The following is a 15003-nucleotide window of genomic DNA, read 5'->3' as shown; positions in this document are numbered from 1 at the left end:
TCCAAAGGATTCTCTAAGGCAGTGTTAAAGTGCTGATCAGTGAGGAGATAGGGAATTTATGCAAGAGCATAAACCAAGCCCTGTTTCCTTCATGGAGAAAGCCTCATCAGCTGGACTAAATAGTGTGCTTAGTGACACAGTTAATTACTAGTCTGGCTCGAGCTTCTTACTTTGTTACAAACCAGTAACTTTGTTACTGACCAGCTGACAGTCTCAGACTGTACCTTGTCCCAGAAGGGTACAAAGGGCAAATATGGACCTTTACATAGGGACCACACTCTAGCATGACAATGAAGATCATGTAGTCATCCCTTTGTCTTAGCCCCAAGTTCTGAAGAATTTTTCTTAACATTGCTAGTCCGTTTCCTCTTTTTTTCACTAAGCACTGTGTTTTAAAGTTCTGTCCATGTGAATATCCATCCTTTGCTTTTCTTTCATTTATTTATTTATTTATTTTGAGGCCAGTTTATGAGATTGGCTAACTTTTTATTTTTGGTAGAGACATGGTTTTGCCATGTTGCCTAGGCTGGTCTCCAACTCCTGGCCTCACGCAATCCACCCTCCTCAGGGTCCCAAAGTGTTGGGGTTACAGGTGTGAGCCACCATGGTAACTCTCCCATTCCAGCTTCATGCCACCAGAAATAATTCTGCAAAGAACATCTTCACGTGTCTCCTGGTTTGGGCTCTTCACCTCTTAAGATTTTGTAACAGTCTTCTAAGTGTCTCCCTATTTCCAATTTCTGCCTAATTCAAATCTCTCTCTGCTCACCGTACAGTTCTAAAACCTTTGATAGCTCCGCATGACTAAAAGGGGAAATGCTCTTACTTCATCCTGGTCCCTAAGATTCTACTCCCAGTGACTTGGCTTTATGTCTCACTACTATGCTATTCATATTGTATCTTCCATTCACACTGGAGTGCTACTTTCTGGTCTTCTCTCATATTTCTACCTTTCCTGCCTGTCGAACCTTTACTCTTTTTTTTTTTTTTTTTTGAGACGGAGTCTTGCTCTGTCGCCCAGGCTGGAGTGCAGTGGCGCAATCTCGGCTCATTGCAAGCTCCGCCTCCCGGGTTCACGCCATTCTCCTGCCTCAGCCTCTCCGAGTAGCTGGGACTACAGGCGCCCGCCACCACGCCCGGCTAATTTTTTTTTTTTTTGTATTTTTAGTAGAGACAGGGTTTCACCGTGGTCTCGATCTCCTGACCTCGTGATCCGCCCGCCTCGGCCTCCCAAAGTGCTGGGATTACAAGCGTGAGCCACCGCGCGGCACTCTCTCCGATGCATTTCCTCCCATTTGCAACTGTCAGATACTACCAATGTTCAAAAATAACCCCCTTGACAAAGCTTTCTTCTATTCTTTTCCTTATTAGAAATTTCAAAAGTTTGTTAATCTCCCGCTTGTGATATTATTCTACATATATTACAGTTATTTATTTATTTTATTTTTTTGAGACAGTCTCGCTCTGTCGTCCAGGCTGGAGTGTAGTGGCGCGATCTGAGCTCACTGCAACCTCTGCCTCCTGGGTTGAGGCGATTCTCCTGCCTCAGCCTCCGGAGTAGCTGGGACTACCGGCGCCACCACTACTCCTGGCTAATTTTTGTATTTTTAGTACATGCCGCGGTTTTGCCATGTTAGCTAGGCTGGTCTCCAACTCTCCTGATCTCAAGCGCCTCGGCCTCCCCAAGTGCTGGGATTACAAGCGTGAACCACCGTGCCCAGCTAATTTTTGTATCTTTAGTAGAGGCGGGGTTTCGCCACGTTGCCCAGGCTAGTCTCGAACTCCTAAGCTCAAGCAATTCTCCCACCTTGGCCTCCCAAGTTTAATGTAAAATATCAGATGCCATTGTTTTAGAAAGCCTTCCGTAGATTAAGGAGATTGTTCTCCTTATCCTTAAGATGTCTATTTTTTACATGGCAATATTAACGGACTGAAAGCTCCTGGAGAGACGCAATTGCCCTTGTAACTTCCATTTCCGTACCATTTCTGGTAGGAAATAATAGTAACACTTAGTGGTGTTTATTATTTGCTGGGCATCCTTATAAGGGTTTTGCATGTGTTAAATGTATCCCTCAGGACAACTCCATGTGATGGGTGCTATTATCACAGAAATTTTATAGATAAAGAACCTGGGCACAGGGAGAGGTTACGTTACCCGTCCATGGTCACGTGGCTGGTGAATGGCAGAGCCGGGGGCTGAACCCAGCAATCTCAGCCAGGGATCCGTGGTCTTAACCACTTTGCTACGTTTATCCCAGGGTCTGTCGATGTTTATTCCAGTTGCAGGGGTGGGATTCTGCTAGAAGCTTTTGAGAACCTCATCTAGTGTCGTGTTTTTTTCTACCAAGGCTTTTAGCTGCTAAGAGAGAGGCCACTGCCGGCAACAGCCGGGGCGCCGGGCTGTCAGGGCTGACTGAGGAAGGGGCGCTCATCGCGCAGCGGAGTGTCGGAGGCGCAAGCCCGCCAAGAGACCCCCTTGGCACAACTGTCCTCAGCCAGGAAACGACAGATCAGGAACCCAGGGACAGAAACACACGCGGGGCCTCTTCAGAGGTCGGGGGGGGTGGGAAAGGGGCGGGGAGGAAGAGCAGCGCAGGGCCCGGCTGTTTGGAGGAGGTGCTGGGGCGGCGCGAAGGGAGGCGGGACAGGGCAGACTCACAGATCCAGGAGCTGACTGACCCGCCGTGGGCGAGGCATCGCTGCAGCGTCTGAAACCTCTTCCGCGGTCCCGGGGCCTCCTGAACCCAGCCAGGGACCGTCCGCCAACTCCCGCCCACCGCGCGACGCGTAGGTTTTTTGTGACGTCACACGGATTTTCCGGTGACCGGGGCGTGGCCACGCTTCGGACTCCACAAGGAAAGAAGAGAGCCCCCCCTTGGGGCGGAGCCACTGAGGGTTTGCGCGGAAGAGGCCGGGTGTGATAAAACATAAAGAGGCCCTAAACTCGAACGCGACGTGACGGGAGTTGTAGTTCTTTCACCCGGCGGGCGTCTGCTCGGGTTCAGCTGCAGGAGGTTTCTCGGGAGTTCAGCCCAGCGCGCAGCCCCGCCGCGATGCCGCGAGCCGAGAACTCTCCTGGGGCGAAGGGAGCGCTGAGAATTCGCTGCTTTTACTAAAAGGATGCGTTGGATGCTGGGCCATACCCTTGGCGATGCGCACTGGAGACCCGCTCGGATACGGACTCCATTAACATCAAACGGAGCGTGTTAGAGGATCCGAGTTTGCTGAGCGCTTCTAGGAAGCGTGCACTGAGCTACGTGCTTTCTATGCCTTAGTTCAATACTTAACCATATTGATTATAATCCGGTGAAGTCGTAATTATTTAGCCTTATTTTACAGATGAGGACACTGCGTACCAACAAGTAACCTCACTAAGAATTTCGTCATGGAGGAGAAGGGAACCTGTATTCAAATTAGGAAGGATCCCGAAGAAAGGGCACCTTTAGGTAGAATTTTCTCTTTGGTTCTGCTGCAGAGTACTTGCTGCTTTTTAGTGCTCCCCCCAACCCCCTCATTCTTCCTTGTAGATTAATCTGTTGTTTATATGCTGGGTTCCTTTTTTAAGCTGCTTGAAAGTTGGAACCCACTGCTGTTCGCCTGTTCAGGATGCTGCACGTTCAATCAACATGTATTTATTAAGCTTTGAACGAGGGCTAGGGATCGTGCTGGGTGCTGAGGATTGAGTGGCGAACACTTGGGTCAGACAAGTAAAAAGGCAATTAGAATAACTGTTAAATGCTTAGATGGGGTTAGTTCTATGGAAGCACCCATGGTTGGGGGGGTGGGATACAGATCAGAGATAAAAGGATGGTCTGCAGGTAGTTTGGGATGGCTACACTGGAGAGTGATCAAGAGTGAATGTAGGGCAGGGATTGGCCGACTTTTTCCATAAAGTGCTCTGAAAGTTGCAGATTCCAGGATAGGTAACTATTGTCAGACCCAGACAAATTGGAGCTCAGAGACCAGAAAGGAAGGGAACTCATGCTCATATGTCTGAGATAAGAACTGTCTAAAGGCCGGACGCGGTGGCTCACAACTGTAATCCTAGTACTTTGGGAGGCTGAGGCGGGCAGATCACGAGGTCAGGAGTTTGAGATCAGCCTGGCCAACGTGGTGAAACCCCCGTCTCTACTAAAAATACATAAAAAAAAAAAAAAAAAAAAAAAAAAGCCGAGTGTGGTGGCGGGCGCCTGTAATCCCAGCTACTAAGGAGGCTGAGGCAGGAGAATCGCTTGAACCCAGAGGAGGTTGTAGTGAGCCGAGATCGTGCCACTGCACTCCAGCCTGGGGCGACAGAGCAAGACCCCGTCTCAAAAAAAAAAAAAGAAAGAACTGCCTCAAAGACTTTAAAAAATAAACCAAAAAACCCACAATTTCTGCACATCTTTCATGCATTTAAATGTTTTGCACAAGTTGCTCGTTTTGCAAATATGCGCACATTTCTATGACAAGATTTATTGCTAAATATTCTTTAAAACTGCAGCAGTTCAGATAAGATACTGTCGAAAGGGCGTTTGGCCCAGCAGCAGCACCTCCACCAATGAACGGACTCCAATTCTTGATTTGAGCCTCAGGAACCAATCAACTTTGTTTCCAAGACGTTTATGTGAACTTCTCTCCTTTACCAGTAAAATCTTCCCCCTATTCTTCCCTTCTCCAGACCTGTGGCTTGCCATAGCTGTACATCTTGGATTATAATTCTTTTTGTTCACTCCCAAAGAAACTCAGTATCTTTGGAGAAATCTTTCTTTGTTGTCTTTTAGCTTCGCAGAGCCAAACAAGAAATATTTTAGGTTTTGTGGGCCATGCTGGCTTGGTCACAGCTATTCAACTTGTAGCTTAAAATTAGCCATATACAGTATGAATGGGTGGGTCTGTGTTCCAATAAAACCTTATCCTAAACACTGAAGTTTGAATTTTATGTAATTTTCAACTGTCATGAAATACTCATCTTTTGATCTTTTTCAGCCACTGAAGAATGTAAAAGCCATCCTTAATTTGCAAGCTATGCAAAAACAGACAGTGGACTGGATTTCACCCTTGAGCCATTTGCCCATGTGCCCTCACCTGATCTAGAAAGCTAAAATGCACAAGCCTCACACCTATAATCCCAGCACTTTGGGAGACCGAGGTGGGCGGATCACCTGAGGTTAGGAGTTCGAGACCAGCCTGGACAATATGGCAAAACTCCGTCTCTACTAAAAGTACAAAAAAATTCGCTGGGTGTGGTGGCAGATGCCTGTAATCCCAGCTACTCAGGAGGCTGAGGCAGGAGAATCACTTGAACCCAGGAGGCAGAGGTTGCAGTGAGCCGAGATCGCACCACTGTACTCCAGCCTGGGCAACAAGAGTGAGACTCTGCCTCAAAAACAAAAAAATTACGAATTTTAAGATGGTGAAAGCAGAGCACTAAACCCAGCGTGGAGCCTGTGTGACTGCACATTTTGCCCACCCATGAAGCCAGCCCTGGGTGCGTCCAACTTCAGGATTCTCCCCCCCAAAATCAGTTCAGGAACCCTTTGTCAAAATAAAATTCAAAGACAAATATGAGCACAGAGAGACATTTTCACTTGCAGTTCAAGAAAATCAGACTTTCAGAGAGTGGCTCGCTAAATAGAATAGAGGAATTTATAGCTCAGATGAAATGGCAGATATTTATAGCTCAGATATGGCAGTTCATTCCAATTGGATAAGAACAAGATGTTCCTGTTTTTTGGTAAGGAAAACAGGATGTTCTTGTTTTTGTGGCTTATCTCTGGAGGCAAAGCTTTTAGGATTTCCTGTTAGTCAAGGCTTTTAGGAGGTTCCCGCTATTCATGGTTTATCTTTGAATGCAAAGTTATTGGGAATGAAAGTCTTTTCTCATGTATCGTGAGTGATTTGTAGGCAGGGCTAGGCTAAGGGCAAGATATTTTCCTTTTCTCCTCTCTGTTTGCTGTGCCCACTTTAATATAGTTTCTAGCTCAGAATCTCCTCCACTTCCTACCATAGCTACCATACAAAGTAAACGTTATCATAGATTGTTGCTCTGGGTTTGTTTTATTTATTTATTTATCTTTTTTGAGACGGAATCTCGCTCTGTCACCCAGGCTGGAGTGCAGTGGCGCGATCTCTGCTCACTGCAACCTCTGCCTCCCGGATTCAAGCAATTCTCCTGCCTCAGCCTCCCAAGTAACTGGGATTACAGGCATGTACCACCATGCCTGGCTAATTTTTTTTGTATTTTTAGTAGAGACGAGGTTTCACCATATTGGCCAGGCTGGTCTCGAACTCCTGACCTTGTGATCCACCCACCTCGACCTCCCAAAGTGCTGGGATTACAGGCGTGAGCCACCACGCCCAGCCTCTGGGTTTGTTTTATAAAAATAATTAACAAAATTACTTTTCTTAAATCATGCTGTTAATTCATAATGTAATATATGAGCTGTATGTGGACCCATGTTTTAAAATATAATAAATATATATAAAACAAGTATATCTTATTTATATGAATGTGTGCTTTCACAGGAACAGAATGGAGCTAAGCTAGGTGAGCCCCTACTTTATTATCCTACCATGTGTAGGTTATTTTCAAATAGGATTGCTCTTAACTCTCAAGGTGTCCTTTGAGAAAATAACACATGCTCTTTTTATTTAGTTTCTTTTCATAGCTTGTTTTATAATATCACACTTCAAATTGGAAATAACAGTGCCCATGCTCATGGATTGTTATACATTGTTAAGATTTCCCATTGGCTAGAAACACTTGCTTTAATTTCTTTCTAGGTTAGAGATCTGTGACTTTCAAATTCTCGGGAGTCTGAGTCATACAATGGATGACTCAGGATCCAAGCAGGTTAAGAGTTGGGCAAGTTCAAACAGGAGAAGCAAGGAGATGTTAATAAATGAGCTGTTCCCAAAGGTGTGGACAGAGTTAGGGCAGAGAAAGGGTAAGGGTAGTTCAGTACTGTAGCGCTACAATAGCAGGAAGCCCTTACCTCTTCTAGTCCTGGAGGGCAAAACCAAAACCTTGCCAGAGTGACCACAGGTGAAGCCACCTGAAAGGAACTGTGGCCTTTGAATTTGTAACCACCCAAGGGGTTCACCTTGCCCCCTGCCTAGAAAGAGCTGATTCATCAAGACGGGGGAATTGCAATAGAGAAAGAGTAATTCACACAAAGCCAGCTGTGCGGGAGACAGTTTTATTATTATCAAATCAGTCTCCCGAAGCATTTGGGGAGCAGAGTTTTTTTTTGTTTGTGTTTTTTTTCAGAGTCTTGCTCTGTCACCTAGGCTGGAGTGCAGTCGTGCTGTCTTGGCTCACTGCAACCTCTGCCTCCTGGGTTCAAGTGATTCTCCTGCCTCAGCCTCCCAAGTAACTGAGATTACAGGCATGTGCCACCACACCCGGCTAATTTTGTATTTTTAATAGAGACGGGGTTTCACTATGTTGGTCAGGCTGGTCTTGAACTCCTGACCCACCTCAGCCTCCAAAAGTGCTGGGATTACAGATGTGAGCCACCGCGCCCAGCCAGGAGCAGAATCTTTAAGGACAAATTAGTGGGTTGGGGGAAGCCAGTGACACAGGAGTGCTGATTGGTTAGGTCGGAAATGAAATCATAGGGAGTTGAAGCTGTCTTCTTGTGCTGAGTCACTTCCTGGGTGAGAGCCACAAGATCAGATTAGCCAGTTTATCCATCTGGGCGGTGCCAGCTGATCCAGCAATTGCAGGGTCTGCAAAATATCTCAAGCACTGAGATATTTGAAGAAAATCTTGAAGCCTCCAGTTGCATGACTCTTAAACCATAATTTCTAATCTTGTAGCTAATGTTAGTCCTACAAAGGGAATCTAGTCCCCAGCCAAGAAGGAGGTCTGCTTTGGGAAAGGGCTGTTATCATCTTTGTTTTAAACTATAAGTTTCTCTCAAAGTTAGTTCAGCCTATGCCCAGGAATGAACAAGGAGGTTAGAAGCAAGATGGAGTCGGTTAAGTTAGATCTCTTTCACTGTCTCAGTGATAATTTTGCAAAGGCGGTTTCAGTCTGATAAGGCAACCTAGCCAGCCTGTTGTGATCCAGCCAGGAAGGGGCTACAGGAATACCCTTCAAGCTCCATTCTTCATCCCCTTTTTGATGTCCTGCTGTTGGCTGTCATTGCTTCAGCCAACCAGAAGTTAGAGCTCAAAGCATCCCCGTTTATGTGGTCGATAAAAGTCAGCTTCTCAGAACCCAAAGTAGAGAAGGAGAGAAATTGGAAAATATGTAACTCATCAACAGATGACTGATTTTTTTGGTAAAGCTATTAAATATCAAAAACATTTTGAAAATTAATAAGAATAGCTTCATCTGAGCCAAAATAATAATTATTATAGTTTCCTTTCTTTTTTTTTTTGAGACAGTCTCACGCTCTCACCCAGGCTGGAGTGCAGTGGCGTGATCTTGGCTCACTGCAATCTATCTCCACCTCCTGGGTTCAAGCGATTCTCCTGCCTCAGCCTCCCAAGTAGCTGGGATTATAGGAGCCGGCCACAAAGCCCAGCTATTTTTTGTGTGTTTTTAGTGGAGATGGGGTTTCACCATGTTGGCCAGGCTGGTCTCCAACTCCTGACCTCAGGTGATCCTCCCGCCTCAGCCTCCCAAAGTGCTGGGATTACAGGCGTGAGCCACCATGCCCAGCCTATTATAATTTCATAACAGTGAGAGGGATGACAGTTGTGGTCTTTCACTAAGATGCTGGGAGCCAGTGCAATGACAGCTTAAACCACTGTCTTTTTTTGATTAGCTTCACTTGTTATTTTTATTTTTAGAAAGTTATATAATTCCTAACTCACAATTACTGGTCATTGCAATGGAATCAAATGCCTGGTATTTCTGTCAGATATTCAGACTTTCAAACCCCATTACTTACATTCATTCAAACAAATATTTAATACCTGTTACGTACCAGGTGGGATGTATCAGTACATGAATATGTCCTCTAGGAGCTTACATTCTAGTGTGAGAGATAGAAAAGCACACAAACAAAACAGCATGTGGAGATACGAACTATAAAGAACAAGATGGGAAGGATGGATTGAGAGAAAGAGAGAGATTTACTTTTGCTCAGGTGGTCAGGGAAGGCTTCTCTAACGCTGTGACACTTTTGCTGAGATCTGAGGATTAAAAAGGAGGCAGCTATGCAGAGATTTAGAGACGGGGGAAAAGAAAGACACTGAAGTAAAAATGTGCTTGGTATCATTTGAAGGACAGAAGGAGGTCAGTGTGGCTGAATGGAGGAGGGAGTAGGAGGAAATGGGATTGGCTGAGCCTGGGCCCAAATCAGGTAAAACCTTAACGATCAAAAAACTGTCTTTGAAGGCCGGGCGCGGTGGCTCACGCTTGTAATCCCAGCACTTTGGGAGGCCGAGGCGGGCGGATCACGAGGTCACGAGATCGAGACCACGGTGAAACCCTGTCTCTACTAAAAATACAAAAAAAAAATTAGCCGGGCGTGGTGGCGGGCGCCTGTAGTCCCAGCTACTCGGAGAGGCTGAGGCAGGAGAATGGCGTGAACCCGGGAGGCGGAGCTTGCAGTGAGCCGAGATTGCGCCACTGCACCCCAGCCTGGGCGACAGAGCGAGACTCCGTCTAAAAAAAAAAAAAAAAAAAAAAAAACTGTCTTTGGGCCAGGCCTGGTGGCTCACGCCTGTAATCCTAGCACTTTGGGAGGCTGAGGTGGGTGGATCACTTGAGGTCAGGAGTTTGAGACCAGCCTGGCCAACATGGCAAAACCCCATCTCTACTAAAAATACAAAATTTAGCTTGGTGTGTGGTGGCAGGTGCCTGTAATCCCAGCCACTCAGAAGGCTGAGACACAAGAATCTCTTCAACCTCAGAGGCAGAAGTTGTAGTAAGCTGAGATGGTGCCACTGCACTCTAGCCTGGGCGACAGAGCCAGACTCCATCTCAAAAAAAAAAACCAAAAAACCAGCTGGGCGCAGTGACTCATGCCTGTAATCCCAGCACTGTGGGGAGCCAAATTCACATTCCCACGCATTGGCAAAGCCTGCAGACAGGGAAGTAGGTGGCATGGCAAAGACCTGACCGCTGAAGATCCTGTCATGGGTAGCTTCCTGTTCTTACCAGATCAGTGAAGCGCTGTGAATGGCTTTTCATAGTTAATGGTTAGCACAGGACAGACTGCGGAGGCCGCATCAATTGAAGACAAAAACAATTATTGTGTGGACTTTTGACCCCTGGCATGTATAAAAGCACTGAATAAACCAGAGCTTGAGTTGCTTCCCTATCAGGGGACCGTCCCTCCTAATCCCGCTTCTCTGTGTCTTTTTTTCATCATTCTCCTCACTACTTCTCGGTGCATCCCTGAATAACCCCTGCGGCCGGACCGCTAGAGGTGGCGCCCAAACAGGGACCCGAGAAATACTGTGAGAGGAACGCCCAGTTCTGGTAAGTTCTGCAGAAGTTGTGAGTATAAACAGTTGTGGGCACATAGTCATACATTAGGAGTAAAAATGGGACATTCTGGTTCCAAGGAACGAGCTCTTTACATTCAAGTGTTGCAATCTATGATGCATGCCCGTGGGGCTTCTATAAAAACTAAGCAGTTAGAAAAATTCTTGGAGACAGTACAAGAGGCATGTCCTTGGTTCCCTGAGGAAGGCACTATTAACATGGATACCTGGTCAAAGGTGGGGGAAGGCCTGCGGAAGCATTATACTCTGCATGGCCCTAATGGAATTCCTGTAGATACCTTTGGGCTTTTTAACCTGGTCCAGGAGTCCCTTGTGCCTTGCCCTGAGGCTTACAAGCCCCTTGGGACTACATCCTGTGGGGAACCTTCTGCCCCTATCATGCCTGAGGAAAAGTTGGTTGTTTGTCATCAACTGTCTCCAAGAGATGAGAAATTGCCTTGTGAGGAGACTGAAAAATTACCATTGCCTACTTCTCCTGCTTCACCTCTGCTTTCACCAGGGGAAGATGAAGAGGCCCTGGTATGTGCTTTTGCAGCTACCTTTATTAAAAAGCCCCCTGGGGCTCCTAATGCTTGCTTGCCTCCCTTAAAATTGAGCACCTTGCCTGCAACTGTTATGTCTCCCCTTGAAGGGGCTCTTCATCAAGCTCGTATGTCGGGGGAGACTCTTGAGGGTTTTCATGCTTTCCCTGTCAGGCTTGACCCACAGACAAATCAGCAATATCATGAGCCTCTGCCTTTTAAGACTTTAAAGGACCTTAAGGCTGCTGTGGTTCAATATGGAACTACAGCACCCTTTACTTTAGCCATGGTGGAAACTTTGTCAGAGGATGCTTTACCTCCTAATGATTGGAAGGGCATAGCAAAAGCCTGCCTAGACGGGGGTAACTACTTGTTGTGGAAAACTGAATTTTTGGAAAAAGCTGAGGAAATTTCTCGCCGTAATCGCTTGGCGGGTAATCAGGTTACTTATGAAATGCTCACTGGCTTAGCTAACTTTTCAGATACTGCTAATCAAATTGGTTGGGAAAGATGGATTTATGATCAAGTATCTAATATTGCTCTCTCTGCCTGGAAGAAATTGCCATCTTCCAAACGCACAGAGGAACTTACAAAAATTCGCCAGGGACCTGACGAGCCTTATCAGAACTTTGTCTCTTGGTTATTACGAGCAGTAGGCCGAGTGATTAGTGACTCTGAGACAGGTACTGTTACTGTAAAGCAACTTGCTTTTGAAAATGCGAATGGTGCTTGTCAAGCCGCTATTCGCCCATACAAGAAAAATGGGACTCTGGAAGATTATATTCGCTTATGTTCTGAAATTGGTCCTGCTTTTAGTCAAGGTGTGGCTTATGCTGCAGCTATGAAAGGAGTTCCTGTTTTTCAGATTTATTTGCAGGTGCAGGGTAGGGGCCAAAATAAGCGGCTTCAAAACAAGGGAGGTAATCAAACTTGTTTTAATGGTGGTAAACCAGGACATTTTAAGAACCAATGCCGCCACATGCCCACAAGTTCAGGGAAGTCACCTAAGGCTCGACCTACTTCCTTGTGCCCTCGATGCCAACGTGGGTTTCATTGGATGAATGAATGTAGGTCTCGTACTGATTCTCAAGGCAACCCTCTTTCCCCTCAGGGAAACCAGAAGTGGGTCTCTCCCCGGGCCCGACAAACAATAGGGGCCCTTCAGACAGTCCCTCCAGTGACCTCCATGAGTCCCTCCAATCCCTTTCGCGAGCCACCCCAGGGTCAGCAGGATTGGACTTGTGTGCCACCTCCAGCTACATACTAACACCTGAAATGGGTCCGCAGCGCATTCCTACAGGAGTGTTTGGGCCTCTCCCTAAGGAGACTGTTGGGTTGATTATTGGAAGAAGCAGTGTCCTCTTTAAGGGGTTAATTGCCTATCCTGGAATAATTGACTCTGACTATACTGGGGAGCTTCAAGTTATGGCTTCCACCTCTCAAGCTGTGGTCACTGTATCTAAAGGTCAGCGTGTGGCCCAACTTCTACTTCTACCCTATGTTTCTCAAATAGGGCAAACAGCTTCCTCTACTGCGCGTGGCAGTCGCGGTTTTGGTTCCTCTGATGTCTACTGGCTGCAGGCTGTTGATGCCGAGAGACCTACCCTGCAACTTCAAATAGAAGGAAAGACTTTTTCAGGCTTAATTGATACTGGAGCAGATGTTTCTGTATTCAGTTTACAATTTTGGCCCGCTTCATGGCCTCTTACTGCCTCTATAACTCATCTACAAGGTATTGGAATGTCTCAAAACCCCCAGCAAAGTGCACAAATATTAACTTGGACTGACCAAGAAGGTCACCAGGGAAAATTTCAACCCTATGTGTTACCCCACTTACCTTGTAATTTATGGGGACGTGATGTGTTACAACAAATGGGCGTTTATTTGTTTAGTCCAAACCCCATTGTGTCCCAACAGTTGCTCCAGCAGGGACTGCTCCCCAACCAAGGATTAGGAAAACATAACACTGGCATTCTTGCTCCAGTACAAGTTACACCAAAAAATGATCGACATGGTTTGGGTTTTCCCCAAGGCCACTGATCCTAGCTGCCCCCTTAACTGCAGATGCTATTCAGTGGAAATCTAATGAACCTGTTTGGGTGGATCAGTGGCCTTTAACTCAGGAGAAGTTATTGGCAGCCACTCAATTAATTCAGGAGCAGCTCCTTGCTGGTCATATTGAACCATCTACTAGCCCTTGGAATACACCAATATTTGTTATTAAAAAGAAATCCGGAAAATGGAGGTTACTACAGGATTTGCGGGCCGTAAATGCCACTATGTTACCCATGGGGGCATTGCAACCTGGCCTTCCCTCTGCTACAGCTATACCAAAAAATTGGCCAGCTTTTGTCATAGATCTTAAGGACTGCTTTTTTACAATTCCTCTCCATTCAGTGATAAAGTTCGATTTGCTTTTAGCCTACCCTCTATTAATTTTCAACAGCCAATGGCTAGGTATCAGTGGAAGGTCTTGCCTCAAGGCATGGCTAATAGCCCTACTTTATGTCAAAAATATGTGACCATGGCTTTACAATCTTTTAGGGCTCAGTTTCCTCACATTTATTGCTTACATTACATGGATGACATTTTAATTGCAGGAGAGGTTTTCGCAGAATTGCGACAAGCCTTATTATTTTTACAGCAGCATTTGCCTACCTTTGGTCTGCAAATAGCAGAGGAAAAAATCCGGCAAACCTTTCCTCTTATTTATCTTGGTCAAAAAATTGCAGAAACCACTGTTTCTCCTCAAAAGATACAATTTAACCTCTCCAAATTGCAAACACTCAATGATTTTCAAAAATTGCTTGGCGACATAAACTGGGTTCGACCTTTTCTGTCCCTTACTACTGCTGACTTATTACCCTTGTTCAATATTCTAAGAGGAAGCAGTGATCCCACTTCTCCCCGAACTCTTACTCCAGAAGCAAAACTAGCCTTACAACTCGTAGAGTCCGCAATTCAGCAAGCTCATGTTTCTCGCATAGATTACACTCAACCTCTGCTTCTGTTAATTCTTACCCCTCACCTATATCCCACAGCGGTGTTTTGGCAACACTCCCCTTTAGAGTGGTTACATCTGCCCTCCACCCGTCACAAGACTATCCAGCCTTATGCAGAATTAGTGAGTCAACTTATCATGGCCGGCCGCAAGAGATCTCATCAGATATATGGAAAAGACCCTGATATCCTCACTGTTCCCTTTACTCAACAGCAAATCGTTTCTCTTTATCAATTCAACCTTCCTTGGCAAATAGCACTTAGCAATTTTACTGGACAATTGTCCACTCGTTACCCTAAACATAAATTGTTAACCTTTTTTCAGCGTACTTCATTTGTTCTTCCTCTTCATCGTTGTCATCAACCATTAGCCCATGCTCACCGATGGTTCAAAAACAGGTGTTGCAGCCGTCATCGCTGACAACCGTCCTTTTCGGTTTCCCACTACTTATTCTTCTCCGCAGCGAGTTGAACTTTTTGCCGTGTGCCAAGCCTTACAAATGTTCCCCTCTGAGCCCACTAACATCTATACTGACAGTGAGTGGGTTTTTCGCAGTAGCACTCATATCGAATCTGCTACTATTTCTTCCTTGCTTGATGATGAACTTTACCAGTTACTTTCACTTCTACAATCATGTCGACCGCGTACCGCTGCCTATTTTGTAGCACATATTCGGAGTCATTCTCTGTTGCCTGGACCGTTGTCTGCCGGAAATGCAGCTGCTGATAAACTTTGTTTTCTCATGGAAAATGCTGTCCAGCGAGCAGCTAATTCCCATGCCATACATCATCAAAATGCTCACAGTTTACGATTGCAGTTCAAAATCACTCGTGAAGCTGCTCGTGCTATTGTGAAGCATTGCTCCACCTGCCCTCAACTGCAACCTGTTCCCCATTATGGAGTTAATCCTCGAGGCTTGCAGCCCCTACATTTGTGGCAGATGGACGTTACTCACTACCCTCCTTTTGGTAAATCTAGTTACATCCATGTTTGTGTAGATACCTTTTCAGGTTTTCTTTTAGCCTCTGCACG

At 45.9% G+C, this 15003-nt stretch overlaps 1 protein-coding gene across 9 annotated transcripts in view; it reads right to left on the bottom strand.

The window, feature by feature from the left end:
- Window positions 1–14688, bottom strand: part of AMN1 (antagonist of mitotic exit network 1 homolog) — a 78224-nt gene extending 63536 nt beyond the window's left edge. For 2 of the 9 annotated variants that reach the window (XM_063639225.1, XM_055280109.2), the window contains exon 1: window positions 2660–2791. In XM_063639225.1, coding sequence (XP_063495295.1) covers window positions 2660–2697 — 38 coding nt within the window. In that variant the 5' untranslated portion in view covers window positions 2698–2791. Of the gene's footprint in view, window positions 1–2155; window positions 2635–2659; window positions 2795–14300 lie in introns of those variants that run through there. The other 7 variants (XM_063639224.1, XM_055280106.2, XM_055280110.2 and 4 more) reach the window with 7 other exon arrangements.
- Between the last annotated feature and the right edge of the window lie 315 nt (window positions 14689–15003).

Source organism: Symphalangus syndactylus, chromosome 5, assembly GCF_028878055.3.
Source record: "Symphalangus syndactylus isolate Jambi chromosome 5, NHGRI_mSymSyn1-v2.1_pri, whole genome shotgun sequence".
In the NCBI taxonomy this organism is placed as follows: Eukaryota; Metazoa; Chordata; class Mammalia; order Primates; family Hylobatidae; genus Symphalangus; species Symphalangus syndactylus.
The sequence above is the reverse complement of the archived record's forward strand: the minus strand, read 5'-3'. Positions and strand labels throughout refer to the sequence as shown.